This window comes from Acanthaster planci, linkage group LG08 (genome assembly GCF_054643075.1).
Source record: "Acanthaster planci isolate LZ-2023a linkage group LG08, COTS_SCS, whole genome shotgun sequence".
NCBI classification, from domain to species: Eukaryota; Metazoa; Echinodermata; class Asteroidea; order Valvatida; family Acanthasteridae; genus Acanthaster; species Acanthaster planci.
In genome coordinates this window covers 8,621,347-8,637,959 of record NC_141784.1, presented here as the reverse complement: position 1 = coordinate 8,637,959, position 16,613 = coordinate 8,621,347, and the positions used below count along the sequence as shown (strand labels likewise).

At 40.3% G+C, this 16,613-nt stretch overlaps 1 protein-coding gene across 3 annotated transcripts in view; it reads right to left on the bottom strand.

Annotated features, from left to right (window-relative positions):
* Positions 1 to 16: 16 nt before the first annotated feature.
* LOC110987282 (speckle-type POZ protein-like) overlaps positions 17 to 16,613 on the bottom strand; it is a 37,454-nt gene continuing 20,857 nt past the window's right edge. For 2 of the 3 annotated variants that reach the window (XM_022249875.2, XM_022249876.2), the window contains exons 2-9: positions 16,255 to 16,419; positions 10,574 to 10,695; positions 9,300 to 9,451; positions 8,843 to 8,970; positions 7,658 to 7,835; positions 6,721 to 6,899; positions 5,282 to 5,424; positions 17 to 5,033 (exon numbers count right to left, since the gene is read on the bottom strand). In XM_022249875.2, the coding sequence (XP_022105567.1) occupies positions 4,883 to 5,033; positions 5,282 to 5,424; positions 6,721 to 6,899; positions 7,658 to 7,835; positions 8,843 to 8,970; positions 9,300 to 9,451; positions 10,574 to 10,695; positions 16,255 to 16,293 (1,092 nt within the window). In that variant the 5' untranslated portion in view covers positions 16,294 to 16,419 and the 3' untranslated portion in view covers positions 17 to 4,882. The remainder of the gene's footprint in view (positions 5,034 to 5,281; positions 5,425 to 6,720; positions 6,900 to 7,657; positions 7,836 to 8,842; positions 8,971 to 9,299; positions 9,452 to 10,573; positions 10,696 to 16,254; positions 16,420 to 16,613) is intronic. The other variant, XM_022249877.2, reaches the window with a different exon arrangement.

The window sequence follows — 16,613 nt, the reverse complement described above, 5'->3', positions numbered from 1 at the left end:
TAAATGTCAACCGGCATTAATTTGTAATGAATTTTTATTTCCTTGCTCTTATTTTTACTCAAAGGTTCCCCAAATGAAAAGTTAACCTCATTTTCAATTTGAGTTGGCCGATACATGAATACACTCTATTGCAAAATTTCATCTCCTGATTCATGCTTAGTGACACTTCCTGCAACAAACAAGGGTGCTCTAGCCACTTGTTCCAGGCCGTTATTTGTCAAGGCGCTGCTAAGGTCATAAAGTCAGTCGCCTAGCAACACACTCATCTATGTCTGCCTAGCAATGCCTGTGACATTTACGGGGAACCCTGATAAAAGTACATGTGCCCATCACTGAGCAAAACTTTGTGGATAAGCACGACTCATCACCTCCAATGCTACACACGCTCATCTAATCAGTTGTTCCAAGGGCAGATCCAAACCAAATTTTCAGGGGAAACTGTTTCATGGGGGGGGGATTGGAGCCACAAATTTGGGAATTTTTTTTTTCAAGTAACATTTTATGGCTGTTCTTCTGCACAGTAGAAAGAAAGAGAAATTTCACAATTTTTCAAAAAAAAAATTCTTTGTTGGAGGATAGCCCCATTGCCCCCATCCCCCAGATCCCACCTCGGGTTGTTCAGAATATCTGTTTTGCTGACATTTTGAATCTGGACACACATAGCTGAAGCTCACTGAGCTGGGAAGCAGAAAATATCTGCTAAGTGATGAAATGCTGGGAATGGGTCATAAGCAGTACCCATCATGTGACCTTTTAGCTGGTAACTTGTCTCTGCTTAGCAAATATTTTTGAACTATACAGCTCAATGATTTTGCCCCCCCCCCGGGTAAAATGAGTTTACTAGAAAATTTGTCACCCAGAGCACACACAAGACTGCTGGCGGGATAATTATCCAACAGGTGGGTCGGGTAATTTTGTGACACAACACGCCTAATTGATTGGTCATTTGGTGCACGTAATTGCATGTAAATCAGTGGAGACCTTCCAGAGCTACTGCTAGGTCTATTGTTATTGTTTCATTGTGTATTTCCGATGGAGTGAAGACCTAGACCTAGCTCTAGACAACAGATTTGGATGCAGCCATAGCGATGCTTATGTGTGAGTCTCACTGAAGAACTGTTTTGGCCTTTAAACTTCTGACACCGTTTTTTTTTGCTTCAGAAACACATACATTTACCTTCATCATAAAGAATTTTGTCTCTCTTGCAAAATCAGTGGATGTAGTTAAAACAAACATCAGAAACACAACAATTTGTACTGTAATGCCCTTCTTCTTTAGATCTGTATCGTTTTTTTCAACTCACATTGTCACTCATGGTAAAATGTCCCAACGCTTTTTTTTCCAATGTATAGCACCCGATGTACACTTACACCTACAAAATAAGCCGTGAAACTCTTTGTACAACACTGAAGTTGGACTTGAAAAACCCTGTTTTGTAATAAAAATACAGCCGCTAGTACAATTTCTATCAATTTCTTTCTACAGGCAAAGTGAATGTACAACTTTAAATTACAAGGAACTGCTGACAGAGTGAAAAAAATCCTACATCAAAACATCATCCCCCAAAACAGGAATCATTGACCACAGTACACATAATGACTGAAACTAAAGTGCAAGGACTTGACACCTTCAATTAAAAGTGCAACGACCCCATCTGAATAGCATTTCTGGGGGGTACCAGAACATACAGTCTCCAACTACACAAACAGCCCTGGAGATATTCATGTTCAATTCAAGTAACACACACACAATGGTCCATCATGACAATCTGTTAGCACCTGTGCACTGCTCCTTGACCAATTCATTTACTGCATGCTGTGGCTTTACTCTCTTTGAGCTCCAACTCAGACCATGCTACGTGTATTTTGGGTTTGTCACAGCCACAGTCACGGTGTCAATGAACTGTGCGTAGGCAAAGCACAACATCCAAACGTAGCGACCGTAGGACCCTGCCAAGGGCATTATACCTCATTGCTGTGGCAAGGTCATATGTGACCTGTCACCACAAAATGAGCTGAAAGTCGCAATTTTCAAAAATTGACATATTGGTATTTTTTTAATTCTGCAGAAAAAGAGCTTTCCAGTGGTATATACATGGAATACTCTGGGTAAAAGTATCAGGTGACAGGTGGCATTATTCTGGCAGCTTTGCGTCTTGGTTTCTGACATAGTTTCACCATTTAACACCATGCCAGAATAATGCTATCGTCAAAACTGCTGAGAAAATGATATTTTAATATATGATCTTGTGAAATATCAGGAATTAAACAGAAGACTGGTTACTCTTTCCAAATATTACAAATCCTTAAAACTAACCTCCACTTCAAAATGACTTTGAACCGTCAAAATAGGAAAGAGCGAGATGGGACTTTACTCTCATGTTGTTGTGACAGGTCACATGTAGGTAGTATAATGGTGACTACACTGTGTTATAATGCAAGGATACAATACTGTTGAAAATTTCTGCACCATACTTAACAGCTCAGCGGCATATGCTGGTGACAGTACGTAATGGTGAACCACCCTGACAGAGCACAGATTAAAAAACTGTGATCAGCTCTATGCACAAAAAACACTGGAAGGTATTCCCTGGACAAATCAACAATACTCTCAAACTGGGGAGACACACTGTAATCACGAGCTCGTTCATGCATGACTGGCCAAGGATATCACAGGCGCTGGCTCCCAAATTAATAGAGGGATTTCACGTTGGCACCGTCTGGGCATATCTGCATCGAAACCGAAGCTCTCTGTGTTGAACTTCGTCACGCGCACCCGCAAAGTCCACACAGTACATGCAGTATCCGGTTCATAAGTGTGACACCACTTCAGTATAAACCACGCCCACTGCACAAGATACACGACCATCGCAGGTACGTTAGTTCGCAGTAAATTGCCATTATTTTTTCTTTTGATTTTACGTGTCTAGTCATCCTGAAAGACTCTTCCACAAAAATTTGCAGCCTGAAAAGTCTGAATTTAACCATACCTTTATGTATTTTGATCGTATTTTGATCGAAGCTGACACACACGACCTCATTTTCAAACGCGGAAGTGCGCAGATCAATGCTAAAAGCGTCATATTGGGATCCCTCTATAGTGCATTCCTGTAAAAGCAAGATGTTTGGTTGTAAACCCAACCACTCAATTAGCTACCAGAGAAGGCATACTTTTGTAAAGCGGAAAACCCAGTGTCTTCTGATGACCACATACTGTCTGACTGTGTACATCCACACGCATACACAAACAATAAACATATCACTATAAGCTCTTGTGAAAAAGACCTCTCTCAGTGACTAATGAGTGACAGAAATGGCTGACGCACATGTAGACCAGCGCGAATGTGGAAAGCTGCTCTCAAGATACGCCCATTCCGGTGAAAATTAGCCATGCCCACCCTGTGCTGCCAACATGCAAGCCACACACGCACTGCCTCGTCGACAATGGAGCTCGAGTGAAAGATAGCATAGAGCAATTTGTCCTACTGTTCTGCAAGGAGTCTGAGAAGACATTTAACAGTACACAATGTGCGCTACAACTGCTGTACCAGAGAAAATGAAGGTACACCATGTGTTCTTTGACACAAACCAGATGAGACAACTTGGATCTGTCAAACCATATGGGCCAGTACTGCATGCTTCACATTTTGGAGTTTTACTTCCGAAAGAAAAAAGAAAACCAAAAAAAACAAGGGTACCTCAGGTCAAATGCTTCCACAAGATTGTCACCTTACAAGCTGGTAACAGCAACAGAAATACACACAAATTATTGCAATAATGAAACGGGGGACCCTAAAAACCCACACTACTTGGTGAAGGCTTGTCTCACTACATAACAACATGGATTGAAAAGGAGTCCACAAAGATGCAAGAGTCCAAAAAATAGGAATATCAATAAGATAATAAATATGTACAGAATGCTGTGCCAAGTTAATTATATTCTATACTCTAGTTCTGCAGCTTAACTTTGGTAAGTTCTATAAATAAGGTGCAGAGCTCAAAATGTTGTTTGTCCAGTGAACCACTGAAACTATCTGCTGGCTGGAGATTGACCTGTCTAAATATGACAATAATTCGTTTTCCATTTCAACAGGTAGGTTCCTAAATCACATGCGTAGAGATCATTGTTGCTATTGATGTGACACTTAATCTTTCAATTATCAGAAGTTTAATTTTCTAGAATTTTTTCACCATTTTAATTCTTTTATTTTCTTTCCTCCGGTATCAGAAGTTTATATTTCAAAATAACAGCATTTCAGAAAAATCTTTCACGATCATTTTTTGTGTAAGTCATTTTCTTCAAGGACTGAAGTTAGGTATTGAGAACCGGGGCAAAATTTGAATAAGGCAGAGAAAACTTTCAGAGAAAAAAATTCAGAGAAAGTTGAAAACTCAAAAAAAATGCAATTGACAGTCACGTTCCAGTGGAGTTAGTTTTCAATCTGAAGATAAAATTCTTCTTTGGATAATATGTTCATGTATATGCAATTGCACCATGTGACGTATGACATTATTTCAAAGTAACGTAAGGTTGGTTGCTACATGTACCTTCCGAGGGTTTCTGAGAGGGAAATAAAACATACAGCCAATCAATTAATCCACCAGCAAAAAGTTAAACAAAAATCCCACTTTCAGCTCTGCGCATATTTCATTTTCAGACATATATATAAAATAATATATACAATCCATGTCTAACTGACCAACACAACAAAAGAGATTGTGAAAACTAGAAATTAATATTTATAACAGTTATAGGAATAATATCATTATAACCACAGTATCATACATTACATAGTTTACAATGTACAGGGGCGTTTGAAACAGGTTAGGGATAAATCTACCATTGGAAAGAGGATCAAAGCAGGGTTGGCCAACAGCCCTCTCAGCTCTGCTTGATTCTCTTCCTGGGTGGTCCCATGAAGGGTGGGCTTTGCGAGGTGGCAAGGGCACGGAAGGCGTCGGCGACGAGGTTTGGGTGGCTGTGGACCATCGTCTTCCAGCCCGCCGTTTCCATTACCTCGGGGGCGTGGCTGCTTGAGAAGACAGAAGAGGAAAAGAACGAGTGTTTTTTGAGGTATCTAAAGATGCTTTTAGGCAAATGAGTCCAAGTGTCATGTCCATCATAAGTCATGTCACAAGTCCTTCGACAAAGTCCTGCCACAAGCGAAGTCACAATCACAAGTTCATTCACACGGCTTGTGACTTGGCTTACAACTGGATGACTTGTGATGGACCTGAGATGGGCCGGACTACAGCCCTGGTGTTCACTCCAGTAACTCACCTGTTAATGAAGTCAATTGCCACTGCTTTTAGTTGGTCCGCGCTGTGAAGGTCTGCTAGGACTAAGACTTCAGCTACGTTGTCTATAACCAGGTTGGAACATAAGGCATCTTCACACATCACCTTCAGTCTTTCGAGAGCATACTGCGTTGGATCAGAAAATAAAACAGATTCAGAAAGGACACCAAAAAGTTTCTGTCTTCACTAAGAAACAGCGACATGTCCATGACATGATCCCTGCCATATCACTGTTGTGGTACTTGTGTACCATTAGATGTCTCTTCAGACATTTTTAATGTTTTGCTGCGAGCCCCTGTTCCAAAAACGAAGAAATAAGAGCTGCCTCCTTCAAGAGAGATGTGCTGAACAAGAGAAAGCTGTGATACACAAAATTGACTGTTCTCTTATTAACCCCTTCACACCAGGAGGCGGCTATAGCCGCCGTAAAAATTGAGATCCTCAGCCCGCTTTTCAGCTATTATTCTCGGCCCACGCTCGAGCGAACACGGTGAAAGAAGGCAGACCCTGGCTCTTGTGTATATGGTAATTGGTCTTTGAGTGTAGCCCAGAAATGAAAAGACCAATTTTGCATCATAATCACCAGCTTCACAATAGTCCCCACTTTGAAAAGAGGCAACGGGAATGTGGAAGCTTGAGTAGAGCCGCATGCCACCGAACAATCAGCCTTGTCATCGTGTACTTCAAAGCGTGCAGAGCACGCTGGGCCACAAACCGAGAATTTGTGGTTTGGCGCCAAGAAGGGGTTAAGCTTTAAAACACATCTCGGGTACAAACAAATTCCTACAAAGACAGCACAGGCCTTAGAAATGTGAATGCTGTTCAATGGTCCTCACCACGGTTTCTTGGAAATAGTTTTCCGACTTGTGACTCTCTGGTTCAATGCAGCTTAATTTACATTTACAGGACGACAACACGGTCTGACATGAACTAAGGCTGAGTCAATTTGAATAATTGAATACCTGCATAATAAACCCTCCATTTGATCAAAAATTTGGTTGAGCCAAATTCTCACAGGACAGTAATAAAATATACACATTTTTACCAAAAAGCTCAAAAATGAGAAGGAAAAGTAAATTTTGGTCTTACTGCTGGGCACGAATGCATTCAGCTGCCTTCAGGTTTACTCATAACGCCTTGAAATAGGCCTTTAGAATGCAATTTTGTTACAAAATAATTGACCATCTCCCTATTCACCTTCAAACATTCAATGTTGAAATAGATATTTACATTAAAACCAAATATTCAAACAATCGGCACAGCCTTCATTTGAGGCCAGTGCCCATTGTGTATCCCTCTGGTTCCCAACAGGGAATGTTTAACACTGACTGGTGGAGCTTCAGGCAAAGCAAAAGATGTTACAGCACACGACACCGCCGCTCCTTCAGCAGTGCGTGTGCGAGGGGTCAGTGTCATCTATACCTTATCGGCAGCTGCCAGGAGCTCATCGGCCATCTTCTCCAGGTTGGGTGCTTTGCCTGTGTAGATGAAGCGCAGGATCTCGTTCATGACCTCAGCTTCCACGTCGGTGATGTCCACCCGGCCCAGTTTCTTCTCCTCCATCTCATGCTCAAACATGGCATTGAAGACAGGTGAACGGGCTAGCGGGGGAAAAAAATACATCCAGAACCTTACAGACAGAGGCACTTACTTAATACTTGGTGCAACGACACAAGTCAATTTATCTGTATACCACACTGTACATGACTGCAGTTTTACCCAGAATTGACGACTATATGGTTTTGAGAATAAATACCTGGATTACTCAACTTGTTCATTAAATACATTCTGAAATTTTGACCAAAAGGACTTTCGGAGTGACTTACTCCATTTTCTACAAGATACCATGCGTCACATTTTCATGCCCTGCTCATCCATAACGAGCCATTTCCATATTACTAACAATACATGCACAAAGATGAATTGCACCATAGCCATTAAGAATAATTAAACACACACACACAAGCAGGCCTGTCAGCATGGCCGTAGAGAGACTCATGAGCCCTTAACATACTAAGGCTGGCATGATGTGAGGTGTTTTTCCTGATTGATCTTGTTTTGTTGAAACCTTTGGCACTAAACATGCCCACAGCGTGTTCTGCCACTGATGTTGATTGCAAAGTCTAGCAAATGACGAGTCTGAACCACTGTTGCATTCTGTTTTACTGAGCAGTGTTACTGCTAGTTCATGTTTCGAACAACGACGAATGTGAAGAAAAACAAGTGACACCACGGCTGGCACTCAAACTGCAAATCCACAGAAGCTACCACATCTCAATGGAGGCAAATTCCACCGCCCCTGCTATGATGTGCGAACTGGCCTGTACGGTTTGCAAAGCACAACGTCTTTTTACTGTACCTGCTAGTATTGCTTTGTGTACTTGGAATTCCTTGCCCGTGACACATAACGTGACGTCACTGAACGATGTCCTCTCCCACAGGGCACTGAGATCGTCAGCAAGGCGGCATTCAGGGACCTTCAACTGGGCTTGACTGGACTGACCGGAAATGTTGACTGTTTCTGCCACCACGCTCACCTGGAAAGGACGTACAAGTATCATGTATTGAAGTGAATATGTGACATGCGAAATTGTGTGTAAAAGGCATTGGCGCGAGAACCAGCGCGTGGACCAACACACACGCATACTCCATTTGTTTGCACTACACTTCCTGGTTCAAAATGATGCCTCGCTTTGGTACTCTATAAAGTGGATGGTTAGTTACTCTGGCAATCTAAACAAATGGTTCTAGAAGGCACCAAAGCTGTTTTAAGACAAAAAAGCACCAGGTTTCTTTTGTTGAGGAAAATGTTAGATTTTTTAACAATACTGGGGATGCACCTGAAAGTGTCAGGAAACAGGAAGGGTAATTTCCAAAAACCAAATGGTACAATTTACATAAATAGTAACTTCAGAAAGTTTGTACAATCATACTCATCCGATTCAGAGAAAGAGAGATTTATTTTCCCCTCCCCAATGGTTAGTTTTATTTTCCCCTCCCGATGAAGTTAGTTTCATTTTCCTCTCCCCGATGGAGCTAGTTTCATTTTCCCCTCCCCGATGAAGTTAGTTTCATTTTCCCCTCCCCGATGAAGTTAGTTTCATTTTCCCCTCCCCGATGGAGTTAGTTTCCTTTTCCCCTCCCCGATGGAGTTAGTTTCATTTTCCCCTCCCCGATGGAGTTAGTTTCATTTTCCCCTCCCCGATGGAGTTAGTTTCATTTTCCCCTCCCCGATGGAGCTAGTTTCATTTTCCTCTCCCCGATGGAGTTAGTTTCCTTTTCCCCTCCCCGATGAAGTTAGTTTCATTTTCCCCTCCCAGATGGAGTTAGTTTCATTTTCCCCTCCCCGATGAAGTTAGTTTCATTTTCCCCTCCCCGATGGAGTTAGTTTCATTACCTTCTTAAATTAAGAGTCTACTATGCTACAAATCAAATTTCTTTCTTTTTCTCATCCAAACAAATGTCCATAACACCATCAGGGCATCAGGTTATGACAGCCTGATACAGGCTGTTCAATTTGTACAATTTTCAAAAATCTACTCACTTCACAAAATAACGTGAGTTTATCATCAGGGAGGAGGCCGTTGGCCTCATCCATCAAGAAGTCCCGCCGGATGAATTTCTTGAAGCCCCAATCTTTGCCCTGTACAAACCGGTAAGCTCGCTGGCTTTCTGTTGATTTCAAGAAGACAACAGACAAAAGTAACAGGCAGCTCATATCGGATAAAAGCATGCATTTTAAAGTGGGACGATACATGCAACAGCACCTACTGAAGTCCTCCATGCACGGCAAGAAAGAGTAGTCAGCAAACTCCCTCCTCTCAATTTTATGCATTTTCATGTATACTGTAAATACGTACATGGGTCTTTAAATGTGAAGCTCTCATTACATGAATAAATGCGACCGGTACATATTTACACAATTAACTATCTCTGACTGCAACATAAGAAAAAATTTCCATGCCTTTGTACCATTCATGAACAGTTTGGGCAATACTCACCCATAGCCTTTGTTTCTTCTCTCTTGGCATTCAGGATGGAGAATTTGAACTTTGCTCGCACCTCTGCTTTGTTGCAAGACACCAGGAGGAGGTAGAGAGATAAATAATCCTTGCTTTCCTCATCCAAACCCTTGGGGTTAACCCTCAAACACCTGAAAGATTGGAGGTATATCCTTCAATATTGTCAACATCCAAGCATGGTTTATAAAGCATGGGACACATTTTGTTCAATTTACTGTTTGAAGGATCATCGGACCAACAGATGCAAAGATCGGAGAGGTGTACGCTCAAAATTGAGAGAGATCAATGACAACAAAACTAGTTTGGCCATACTGAGAGGCGCCATTTTGCAATCCTATGGCTGGCCATCACATGACTGATCATAGACCATACTCAGGCATAAGGGTGGGTCGTTCTAAATCCGTTTACAGATTTTCCGAACAATTAAACAGAACTGCCCCTTTTAGAGGTTTGATGTTTGATTGATGCAATCTGGCATTCATTTTTATTGTGAACGATGCGTGTTACATACTGTTTTTCCCCCCTTTTGGCATCCACACACTTTTTGAGAAAAAAGTGGATTCTTAAACAAGAAACAAGTTGAAATGCCTGTTTGAAATGCCCAACATCAATCTACATTTTTACATACTGTAGGTTGTATCATGTGCACTGTTGAATTATATATTTCTTCAAAACACTGAGGTAGGCAGCGGTGACCTCTGTAAAGTGCTGGCTAAATGTTTAAATTATACAGGAAAATTTCTGTAAACATTTTTTCAAATTAAACATAACTTCGCACCCTTACTCAGACACATGTGCCAATAACATTAATTTATTTAATTACAATAGTGAGAAAAAAACACTGGTCTAAAGAACTGGTAAAATCAAAGAAAGGAGTCACAGGCTTAAGCAAATTCTTTTGAGGAGCTGAGAATTGGCAAAGATCTTTAAAGATACAGGGAGTTGCATGTCCAAGGAATGGACAAGGACAAATGATCATTCATCACAGAATTTGTCTGGGCGTGCCTTATTCTTCTCTTAATTTGTCTACTTTGCATTCATAAAATGAATATGTAAAATTTATTAAGTAATGTCAATGTTACAGTACTTGGATCATGAAAGGGCCACCGCATGTCACCGCCAGCTGACGGTACTGTAATACAATCAATGTCGAATTCATAATAAATTCACCAGGTAGAGAAACAAAAGCAACCTGTACACTTCAGTTTGAAGGTTTGGTTTCATGAACAGTATAACAGGTTCTTCTTGCCTACCATTTCAATTTGTCATTGGCTCCAGAAGAGAAAGTGGAGCTCTTGAGGACCTCGCCCATTTCTTCTCGGCAGAAGCTGAAATTGTTAATTGTCCACATGTAAGAGAATTTCACCACCTTCACCTGTCACACAAGGATGAGAAAAATGAAAAACAGACCAGTAAAACAGTATGCCTAGTTGGGCGATTCCAGCATCGCTCGCATTTCACATATTTGCATCTGTTTACAATCTTAATGATGTAGGTTCTTGACCACGATAAATTACTCTTTCATTTTTGGTGTGAACATTATTACTTAATATTAAATGTGAACATGGCACTGTTGAATAAAACTGTCACTCACATTTCGTGAAATGGACATGCCAAAAAATGTCGAGTTTAATTGAAAAGTTTCCTCAAACTAAATTCATCACTACCAAATGGTAATATGAACAACATTCCTATCATGCTAAGGTAGCATTGTGCAAAATCACATATGTAAAACAACAAACTGGTTTTAAGATTGACGGGAAAAGTGCCGTCACTCGCATTTCCATCACTCGCATTTCACTTTGTCCTTTCTTCATTTTGTGAACAAAAAATGTTTTCTTCCACGATTCCTATTAACTGTTGTCTGAGTTGTTTTAAACAATAGTTATAAATCTTGAGAGGGTGGTTACAATGCTGAAATACTAATTTCAATGAAAGGGGGACCTTTTAATGTCTAACTGCAGATATATATACTGAAATGTTATAATCCACAGTCCTAAAGTACATGTAGTTTACTACAATTTTTTACCACTCACAGCAGCACAACATGTAATTCATCTTTACAACAAATCAGCCTATCATATGAATGATCATTATAAAATACGTTTGGTACAACCAGACCGCAGACTCACAGAATTGTAAAAAGTGCAAGATCTTGAGTCTCAGCTCCGTAGATACCGGTAGAAATACGTACAGGGTGCAGACCACTAATTCAAGTGAGAATTTCTCATGCTCATAAGCATTAAAAGTGCCCCCACAGTATCTTTTGAAAAAGGAGATTGTTTGGCCCCCAAAATTGTGAGATTGTGTAAATCGTTGCCGTGATCAACTCTCTGGGTCTTTGAGCTTTCCATATGAAAGCAGAATGGCTAAAAACTATGGTTGAAAAAAAGTCCCCGAGAAAGTTTAGGATTGCCACTTGAAAAATGGCTGCAATCAGACTTCAGAAAAAACACTTTTTGGGGGGTGATTTTGTTTTGTGGGAATAATTAAAAATGTAATCGGTTAACCGACAAAAAATTGAAAAGCAATTGAAAAATACATGTAAGTGACCAGACAAGAATTTCATTTGTGTTTCAGAAATTTCACGGATGTTGGCGTGCATGTTATTGGGCCCTGAACAGTGCTGAACTGCTGATTTTACACAATTTTCAATGGGGCTTGAATTAGTGGACTGTACCCTACACCTGTACATGTACATGTAGTGTTGCATGCTGCTTGAAAGCATGTGGTCTTGCAGTGCATCATGGGTACCACAAAAATTATTGAAGCCTGCCCTCTATTAGCCTAAAACAATAGGCATGCATAATACACACTGCATACAAATACACATAATACATGTACATGTAACTCCTCAGAAGCTTTTAATAGAGCTGGATCTGCATTTTTATAACAAAAAGTTGTACTGTCATTTGCATTTCACTCGTCACTTGCATTTCATTTTGTCACTCGGATTTCAAATTTCATGGGCTTTGCATTTTAATGTGATGGGTGTTTTGTTTTAATTCTTACTGTTTATAAAAATGGAAAAAGAGTGATTGTTCCATCATTCGCATTTCATACCTTTTGGCATCTACAACTGTTTGCATATAAATTTCCTCAGGAAAAGTCATGGGCCAATTTTTGTCTTTTCTTTTAAGGGTACATAGTCAAACTACTAAATTGCGTAGTATCTGTGCGATTACTACCATTCAAAGAAAAATGTTCAGAAATGAAAGTACACATAAATCAGTGCACTATTTTAAAGCCAAATATAGCAAGGAAGAAACGTCACATATTTTATAGAAAACAACAAAGATTTGCCTAAAAGGATTATATCTTCGTTCTTTCATCTATTAGCAACAATTTTAAGATGAAAAGGAAGTTCAGGAAAGAAATTGATTTCTGGGGGCCATGTCCCTGTTTGCCTGGAATTGCCCAGTTGTGTAATGTTTCTTGAATAAATCTTTTCAACCCTGCCATGAACTTTAAAAGTTGTTCTGAAAATTCAGCTTGTCCGTGTAGCGCTTGTATGTACAATGTACCTGTTCATGCTCGTCGTGTATTAATTATATAAAATTTAATATTCTACAAACTAAGATTTCTACACAAAAGAGCTTGTGCAAGGAAGACAAAAACAGAAAAGATATCAGAACTGGTGACAAAATACAAGGTTCAAGTTTCTTGAGCTCACAGAATATGCTTAATCTTAAAATTTGGTAAAGTACATGTAATGTCTCCGATTTCAATAACATACAGCTACGTGTACATGTGACCTAAAAACAGCAACACATTTCAAAGAAATGATTTACACATTTACATCATCACCATAATTGAAACAAGCAACAAGCACATCTTCAAACACGTGTACATGTACATGAACATGTGCTTCTTTGCTCTACTGGTACATACATGTACATGTACATGAATGCATTCACTTTTCCTATGATATGACATGCTCATGCACGTACATGTACATGTATTGTAAGTCTCGGTAATGATGATCTGATGTACAGATAGCTGCATTTAATGAATTATTTACATGTACTTTCTCAAAGAGGGAGCAGACTGTGTAACTCAAGATACACTAGCTGTACAGTACCAATCCATGCATAGACACGCATAGATGTACATGGTACAACATCTACATTTTTACTTACATGTATAATTTAACAGTGAATTTTATATTACGTGTAATCATTACTTGTGCGAGTGTACATGTAGGTATGTACTATAAGATACCTGAAGATGTTCATGTACACACATGTTGTATCCCTATTACAGAACAATGACTACAGTACATGTACATGTAGGTATGTACTATAAGATACCTGAAGATGTTCATGTACACACATGTTGTATCCCTATTACAGAACAATGACTACAGTACATGTATGTAGCCAGGATTAAATCCAATTTCCTGTATGACCCAAGCCCTGTGTCTGGCAGTATTTATACATGTAGGGGAGTTCCACAAAGCTCTTATCCATTGTTGTCATCTGTGGCTTGAAATCAACCATGATTCCTGGAGTTCAGGCCAGCTAGCCTACAGTTATACACATGTGCATCCGTCTTGTGGGTTTTCCATGCACAAGTGCAGCTGTAGGGGATGTGCACGTGCCAGTTACTGGCCTGAAATTACATGTATCAGTAATTTGACCAACATGTTGGCAGGGAGAGCGAATGTTCACGAAGAGTACCGTACGTGTACAGTGTACTGTACCATGTATGATATGCATACATGGTGTACGTTCACATACATGTATATGTAAATAACAAAAGCCTGGGTATAACATTGTTTTCCTTAATCACAGTTCTATGGAGAAAAACCCCTGTTCCCAACAAAGCTACATAACACATGCCACATACGTACATGTACATGTCTGTTGTAATCATCTGAACGTGTGCAGAAAAATGTTAATACAAGAACAAATTGGGTAATTCATTCATACATACAGGTACATGTGTTCATATTCTTTTACTTTTTTTCTCAGCACAAACGTGGCATTTAATAATTAAATTCCCTGAACAGAAGAAATTGAATCCTCTTATACACATACTGTAACTGACCAATCTACCTGCTACATGTATTTCATGTGACAGTAGCCTAGGCTACAGGTGCATGTAGGTACACAACTTGTTCTTTAGTACATGTCCATACCGGTACACGTATCCATTTATTTTACTAGTATACATGTACATGTAGCTCCATGTACATGTACCAGTACTTGCGCCCAATGTTGCTGTCAGTGTACATGCCCCCCTCCCCCCCACAAGCTCATTATCCATTGATGCAGTCACCTAACAGTTGGGCTGTTCCTACTATTTTGGTGATTATTTTGCTTTCGTTTCACTTCATCAATCTACATGGTCATGAATGGACATTGCTTGAAAGTGTAGAATTATGTTCAGGAACAATGAAAGAGGTCTCCATGGAGCAGATACGGTACATGTACATGTACCGGTACATGCACATGTAGGATCAGAACCTTCAAGTGGGTCAAAAGAATCACATTAAAAGAAAAAAAATACTTGCCCAACCTCCATTCCTGTGTTACTACAAACTGAGATCCACTAGTATCAATCAAAATGGCATTCTTCCTAACCATTGCCAACTAAAGAAAAAAGTGAGGTAAGACTAGAGTAATACAAAGCGACAAATGATTGTTCCACTGACGTTCCCTTAACTAAGATTGATTGGCAGCCCCCCCAGGCCCTACATCCCCTGTCAAACTAACTAAATGTAGGGATGCTTTTTGTACAAGCGACAAAAGCATTTATTATAGTGTTACCAAAGGCTGAAGTGTGTTGTGAGCAAAATATTCCCAGAGCAATGGCTCAAGATTATGGCCTTTGTTTTATATCTCTGATGGATGGTCTATGTCCAGGCTGTGACCAAGTGAATGTTTAAGGTTCAGGAAGTTCAGCGGGTAATGCAGGATGCAGTTTACAATGGTAACAATCTGTGTCACACTGACCTGGATTGGCCTGTAAAAGAGGTTGCCTACAAAATGATCATACGTGTGTTTGGAAAGATGATTTAATACTAGGCTCTAAAATGTTCGAGTGCAATTGTTCACACAACCACGCCTTCAAAAGGTGCAGTTTTTATCAAGGGCCAAACATTTGACTCCCAAACAAGAGTGCTTGCATAATTTCAGTCACGTTTCCTTTCACTAGTAGAAGTAAACAATCTAAACATTGAATTTTGTGGTGATTCTAGGGTGGTGTGCACCTTCATAAGGAACTTGTACAAGTGCTAGTGTCAGTACATGCTTTCTAAGCACTTACCCCTACATGTACATGTTAGGAACCTCCCCTATGCATGCAACAAAATCTACCAAGGCACATGTGCAGTGCAGGAAACCAATGGCACATTCTTGATACAGGAAAATGCTACTTGGAACTTTCCAAGGATACTGCTGCTTCAATCCTGTTTTATCCTCAAAGCTAGATTTATACAGGGGTTAGGATCAATGCAAATCGACCTGCACCAATTATACACCCGTGTTTAACATTTTTAAAACTTAAAAAACTTCGAAAGATTTCCACACAGTTTAACTCATGCTTTGCCACGCCATAAATGTACATGTGCGTGTGCTAACATCCATCCAAAACACTGGAAACAATGAGTCAATGACCTGATGACATATACCCAGCTAGAAATGAGACCAAGGGGTACCCCCCCAACATGTCCAATCCCTATACACATTCCAGACTATTGTTACTTAACACATCCCCCCAAGATGTCTGAAAGGAATTCCCCAGATTCCTGCGAGACAATGACCAACACAAAGCAGGGGGGGGTCTCTCCGTCTCATACCTTGCTGCATAATTGATGACAAACAAGAAGATTTGCATGTTGCTTTTACGTATCCTTACAAGTTACATGTACAACCTGGATATTCACATCTTTCGGGGCAGAAATCCAGAATTAGAAAACAGTTACACCTACCTGGGTGTAGCACCAATTCTCGGCCACGGGACAAGACATCTCAGCTGGAGGGGGACTGGGAGCCCGTGAGGTCGCCAGCTTGGTACCTCAGTCAATCCAACACTCCGTTCAGAAGGGAAAAAAGGGAAAAAAAATGATGTGTGTGTGCGTGTATATCCAGTCAATCTGCAGGGACCACAGAGAACAGAAAAATAGATTTGCTGAGTACGATAACTGGAATATTGAATTTCACTGGGCCCCGGCTACGTGGATGGAACTCATTATGTTTGGTTCCCCGAGGCTGAACTGCATTTTATGACTGAATCTGACCAGGGCTGCGTTTAAAGAGCCATGCTGCTGTGTGGTTTGAATGACTACCC